This window comes from Mesocricetus auratus, unplaced genomic scaffold (genome assembly GCF_017639785.1).
Source record: "Mesocricetus auratus isolate SY011 unplaced genomic scaffold, BCM_Maur_2.0 Super-Scaffold_100025, whole genome shotgun sequence".
In the NCBI taxonomy this organism is placed as follows: domain Eukaryota; kingdom Metazoa; phylum Chordata; class Mammalia; order Rodentia; family Cricetidae; genus Mesocricetus; species Mesocricetus auratus.
In genome coordinates, this window is record NW_024429206.1 from 2,444,594 (window position 1) to 2,450,593 (window position 6,000).

General features: G+C 44.5%; 1 protein-coding gene across 3 annotated transcripts in view; it reads left to right on the top strand.

Annotated features, from left to right (window-relative positions):
* Positions 1-5,044, top strand: part of Chek2 (checkpoint kinase 2) — a 28,691-nt gene extending 23,647 nt beyond the window's left edge. For all 3 annotated transcript variants that reach the window (XM_013124605.3, XM_021236089.2, XM_040731495.1), the window contains 2 exons: positions 3,480-3,560; positions 4,812-5,044. In XM_013124605.3, the coding sequence (XP_012980059.1) occupies positions 3,480-3,560; positions 4,812-4,898 (168 nt within the window). In that variant the 3' untranslated portion in view covers positions 4,899-5,044. The remainder of the gene's footprint in view (positions 1-3,479; positions 3,561-4,811) is intronic.
* Positions 5,045-6,000: the final 956 nt, after the last annotated feature.

A 6,000-nucleotide genomic window follows, 5' to 3' on the forward strand; every position in this document is an offset into this window, starting at 1 on the left:
GAGAGAACTGAGTCCTGAAAGTTGTCCCCAGACTGCACACACATGCACATACAGTACATAAACAAAAAACACAATTAAATATTTTTTTAAAAGGAGAAGGGTGGGAAGGGGGCATGGAGGACAGATAGATGTGTTTTGGATGTTTCCCTGGAAACATTTTCCTCCCAGAAGAAATCTGTCAGATATTTAGTGTTGCTAGACCACACAGATCTGAAAGCAGCAAGGGCCTTGGAGACAAGGAGTTTGGAAACAAAGGTGTCTTTGCATGTGGGGATTTACTTTGATGAAAAAAGAGAAACCCATGCCTTGGCTCCTTTCACATGCCTTAATAGGGCAGCTTCTGGAATCCAAATGGGGACAGAAGCACTGTGTTGGCTTTCTGTGTTAGTTTTGGGGAAAAAAAGCCTAGGGCTGGCCAGTAAGGCCTAGCAACGGGAGTTTGTATTTGCCTGAGATGTATGAGTCAGCATAGCCCTTTTTGTTTGTACTTCTTGTCTCAAGAGAAAATTGTTCACAAGCAAGAAAAGGTGCAGCTCAGCTCTGCCCAATCCCATGTGAAGACATTTTTTTCTCAACATTTTGCTCGGAATAGCATCATGGTCACTGGGTGAGGAGAGTGAGGGTGCAAATGGGCTATCCAAACATCTGCTCATGATGGTGAGCTTGAACTGGGGGGGGGGGGGGAGTCTCATGGTTTTGGGGACTATGAATCCTTTTCTCTGTTTTGTCACTAGCTGTATCCAGTTGGGGGGATATTCTTCACACCTTCTTTCTGTTTTGCTTTTAATAAAATGGAAGAAATCTTCCTGCTTGACTTTGAGGGATATTGTAACTTAATGTTTTTGGATGCAGACTTCTGACAGATTTATAGGTAAATCTCGCCATTTGTACCAACGTTGAGATCTTTTTCATCTCACTGTTGACTGATAGCTTGTGAATACTGTGCATATAGCCTCAGGTCATTCTGGCCACACCAAACAACGTCTAGGAGAAGGACATTTGTCTTAATTAGCTTTCTGTTTCTGTACCACACTGAGTGAGAGAAATCAACTTATAAACAGGGAAGGTTTATTTTGGCTAAGTTTTGGGAGGTTTAGTGCATGACTGAAGTGAGAAAAGAGAGGAAGAAGCTCTGGGGAGATGGCTCAGTGGGTGAGGTGTTTACCCTACACATACGAGGATGTGAGAGGTTGTAGATACAGACTCCCCTGATGCTCAAGTCCAGTTAGCTCGACTGTACACAGTGGTGAACCACAACATACTCTTTTCTTTTTTTTCTTTTTGGTTTTTCGAGACAGGGTTTCTCTGTATTGTTTTGGAGGCTGTCCTGAACTCACTCTGTAGACCAGGCTGGCCTCGAACTCACAGAGATCTGCTTGCCTCTGCCTCCCGCGTGCTGGGATTAAAGGCGTGCACCACCAATGCCTGGCGAGACTCTTTTCTTAAACAAGGTGGATGAAAAGTGAGGACTAATATCCAAGGTTGTCTTCTCTCCTCCACATATATGCTATAGCATGCCTGGATAAGATCTGGTAAGATTTGCTTTGATATGTGTCTATGTGTGTGTGGGTATGTGCACATGTGAGTGCCAGTGCCCACGCTGTGCACACACACAAAGATTTTTAGAAAAAGGAAGGGGAGGAGGTCCAAAGTTTGCTTCTAGAGTGTCTTCCAATAATATAACTTCTTTCCAGTGGCCTGTAAGCATGAGTTTTCCACCATCCTTGAGCCCCAAATAAACACACAGATGCTAATTGTGAAACTGTTGGCCAATGACTAGGGCTTCTTATTGGCTAGCTCTGTCTTATTACTAACCCATTTCTATTAATCTAAGTATTTCCACATGGTCTTATCTTACTGGAAAACACCTGGCACATCCTGCCTTTCTGATCTCACATGGCCTCTGCTGTCTGCCTACACTTCCCAGAATTCTACTTGTCTCCTAGTCCTGCCTATACTTCCTGCCTCATTAGCCAGTGTTTTATTCATCAACCAATAAGAGAAATATATATACAGAAGACATCCTTATCAGTGGCCTCTGCCTGTCAGTGCTCCATATCCTTCAGCAGCGCCCTTGTTGTGGGCCAAGCATTTAATATTTGGAATCTGGGAGCACTTATCTAAGTAACAGGGTATTCCAGTGCTCATGCATTGATTGCTTCAGGGCACAGGTAATGAGTTCAGACACTGTTAGGCGCCATGATCTATGGAGCATTGCCACACATAGGGTTTTAGGGGCAGGTGCACTTCAGGGGTGATTCTGCATTAGATCCTAAGGCCATGGAGAACATGTTTATGAGGCTGGTGCTGTCTTGACAGGCACTCTGAGAGCCACTCAGAGTAACCAGTAAGATAGGGATCATCAGGTGCTGCTTCCCTTCCCGAGGGACTCATTATTAGTCCTTTGGTACTGGCAATTTCCCTTCTCCACAAAATTGCTCGTGTTGGAATCCTTTTCTCCTGGATGCCATGGTAGAGGTAGAAAGATGTGGTGAGAAAGTACACAAGGCTTTGAAATGTGGGTCTGTATTCTGTGCGTGCCATTTCTGTCCTAGTTTTGTTTCTCTGTTCCTGTGATAAACACTGACTAAACCAACTTAGAGAGGAAAGGGTTTGTTTCATTTTACACTTCCACACCACAGTCCGTCACTGAGGGAAGTCAGGGCAGGAGCTCCAGGCAAGATCCTGAAGGTGGGAACTCAAGTAGAGACTGTAGAGGAGTGCTGTTTACTGGCGTGCTCTCTGTGACTGACTAACTTCCTTCCTGCCTGCCTGCCTGCCTTCCTTCCTTCCTTCCTTCCTGCCTGCCTGCCTGCCTGCCTGCCTGCCTGCCTGCCTGCCTGCCTGCCTCCCTGCCTGCCTGCCTGCCTGCCTGCCTGCCTTCCTTCCTTCCTTCCTTCCTTCCTTCCTTCCTTCCTTCCTTCCTTCCTTCCTTCCTTCCTTCCTTCCTTCTGGGGGGGGTGGTGGTTTGAGACAGGGTTTCTCTATAGCTCTGGGTGTTCTGGAACTCACTCTGTAGACCAGGCTGGTTTTGAACTCACAGAGATCTGCCTGCCTCTGCCTCCCAAGAGAGAGCCCCAGGGAGTCCCTCCTCTTCCTTATAAAGGGTCCCATCCCCACAACTGAAGCCATACCCTAAGGCCATTATCTTAAGTCTATTGGGTGGAACAAGACGTTGCCACTTACATTCTGGGGTGATGCGACTCAAGGTACACACTGTCAACTCTGGAGTTAGGGTTAGTTCTGAACCATTGCTGGGGGGTCTGGCACTCTGGTCTACTGAGAAGCCTTGACCCTTGTGTTTGATTGAGCTGATGCTGGCTGAGCACTAACTGTTCTGAGAAGGCAGTCACATTGGGAGACTTGAGCAAATGCATGAGGTTTGCTGTCAGGGTGACAGCCTTGGGCATTTACCTGTCACTCTAGTAGCTTGCTTCTCCTCCTGTGCAGCCTGTCTGTGCTTTTTGATCTCTTCACAGGACGAGTACATGAAGAAAAAATTTCAGGATCTGCTGGCTCAGGAAAAGAATTTGATGGCCCTCCCCCTGATTCCCGCCCAGGTATTTTGATGGCTGTAGAATTAAATTGCTGATGAGCAAGTTTGATGAATGAGGATTCTTTGCATTGACAGGTGCTCAGTGACAGGCGTGGTGACACACACATATAATCTCAGCACTTAGGAGGCTGAGACAGGGCATTGAATCCCAACAGAGCAGGAGGATTGGGAGTCATGTGCCAGCTTGGTCTACATAGTTGGACTGTACCCTACAAGTGTGGTGCAGTAGATTCTTACTTTCTACTTGCTGGCCGTACTTGGAATGGAATCTGGGACCTTATGCTGTTTAATCAGGCTCTCCAGCCCCAGCCAGTGTTTCTTTTTTCTTTTCTTTTCTTTTCTTTTCTTTTCTTTTTTTTTTTTTTTTTTTTTTTTTTTTTGGTTTTTCGATACAGAGTTTCTCTGTATTGTTTTGGAGGCTGTCCTGGAACTCACTCTGTAGACCAGGCTGGCCTCGAACTTACAGAGATCCGCCTGCCTCTGCTTCCTGTGTGCTGGGATTAAAGGGGTGCACCACCAACGCCCGGCAGCCAGTGATTCTATGCTTTGTTTTGATATGTTTCTGCAATCCTGGAAGATTTAGTAATGCAGGGGTGTTGGACAAATTGGAGCAGTAGATATAGAGCTTGTCAATCCAAAGTTCTTTTGCATGGCAAGATGGAATACTCTTGGAGGCACAATTTCAAATTTTTGGAAAATGTAAAACATGGGCAAGTAGTCTATAATGTTTTTTTCTTTTAAAATACTTTTTTTGTCCATGTTCATATGTTTTTCAGCCTACAGTGTGATCATGGCCTGAGGGACTCATCTTAATTTGGAGGAGTTTTAAATAAAAAAGTTCCTTCACTAATTCCAACCTCTGTGGCACAATAGAGTGTGTGAGCTCCCTGGTACGCTTAAGCCTGTGCTTGTCTGGGAGCTCTGACTGCCTTAAATCATGCCTCATCCAGAATTTTGCTAGACAGGGAGAGATCCAAATTTGAACTTGCTTTTGCATCACTGTAAGGTAAAAACAAAACAAAATGCAAACAACAACAGACAAAAAACTACATCATTAGTGATTAGAAATCACCAGGCAGAGTAGATAAGCATCTTGATTCCAGAGGTGTGTTTAGGAGGATTCCATTGTCATGACAACTAGTGATTCTTGGTCCTTCCCATTTCCTGTGAAATATCCCCAGTTTACTGCTGTGGGGAGTTTTTGATAGAAGCCATGCCTTTCTCTTGACTACTTCTCTCTTTGCTTTATTTCCAGCCTTCAGGTCGAAAGCGGCCCCTGGAACAGGAAGTGGAGGGAGCCGAGAGCACAAAGCTTCTGGCTGTGTGTGATGCTCGGGTTTGAACATGAAAGAAATGCACTTTCAGCCGGTGGTGGGTGGTGGGTGATGGGGACGCACGACTTTAATCCCCCAGCACTTGAGAAGCTGAGGCAGGTGGATCTCTGTGAGTTCAAGGCCAGCTTGGTCTACAGAGTGACTTCCAGGACAGCCAGGGCTGTTACACAGAGAAACCCTGTCTCAAAAAATGAAAAAACAAAACAAAACAAACAAAAAAAAAAAAAAGAAAAAAGAAAGAAATGTGAGTTCTTTCACACTGATATTGTCTTTTCTTCCTTGAAGTCTTTTTTTTTAAAGGCTGTATATATATATATTTTTAAATGTAGTCTATATTTTAATGATGGGAACGATTGCTTTTCCATTACTGATGCATAATTAAAAATCTTGTGGAAATTGGCCTCTGGACTTATACTTTATGAATAGCAATTTAGGTGAATACCTTTCTTTTTTTAAAAAAAATGTTAGGGGGAGCTGTGTAGAGAGATGGTATAGTGGTTAAGAGCACTCTAGCTGGGTAGTAGTAACACACACCTTTAATCTCAGTACTCAGGAGGCAGAGGCAGGCTGATCTGTGAGTTCCAGACCAGCCTGGTCTACAGAGCAAGTTCCAGGATATCTAGGGCTGTTACACAGAGAAACCCTGTCTTGAAAAACAAACAAAACAAAACAACAACAACAAAAAGGGCCCTCCTGTAGAGGACTGAAGTTCAGTTCTCAGCACCCATGTAACTACAGTTCCAGGGGATCTGATGCCCTTTTTTGGTCTCTGTGGGTACTCATACACCTTCATGCACACAGACACACATAAACACTAAAAAAAATTCTAAACAATGTTCACCAGTCTGGCTTCTCAGGATGTCACTCTGGTTTTAGTTTGTGCAAGTTAAATACAAATTCTAAAGGTCCTTTAGAATGTGTTAATCCCATGGGGTAGTGGTGGTGCACACTTCTGAGTTCGAGGCCATCCTGGTCTACAGAGCAAGTTTTAGGATAATCAGGGTTATACAGAGAAAACTTGTCATACACACACACACACACACACACACACACCCTAAGTCTCTTAGAAAGAAAAGGACAGGGCCTGCCCTGGATGAAATGACAGACTAT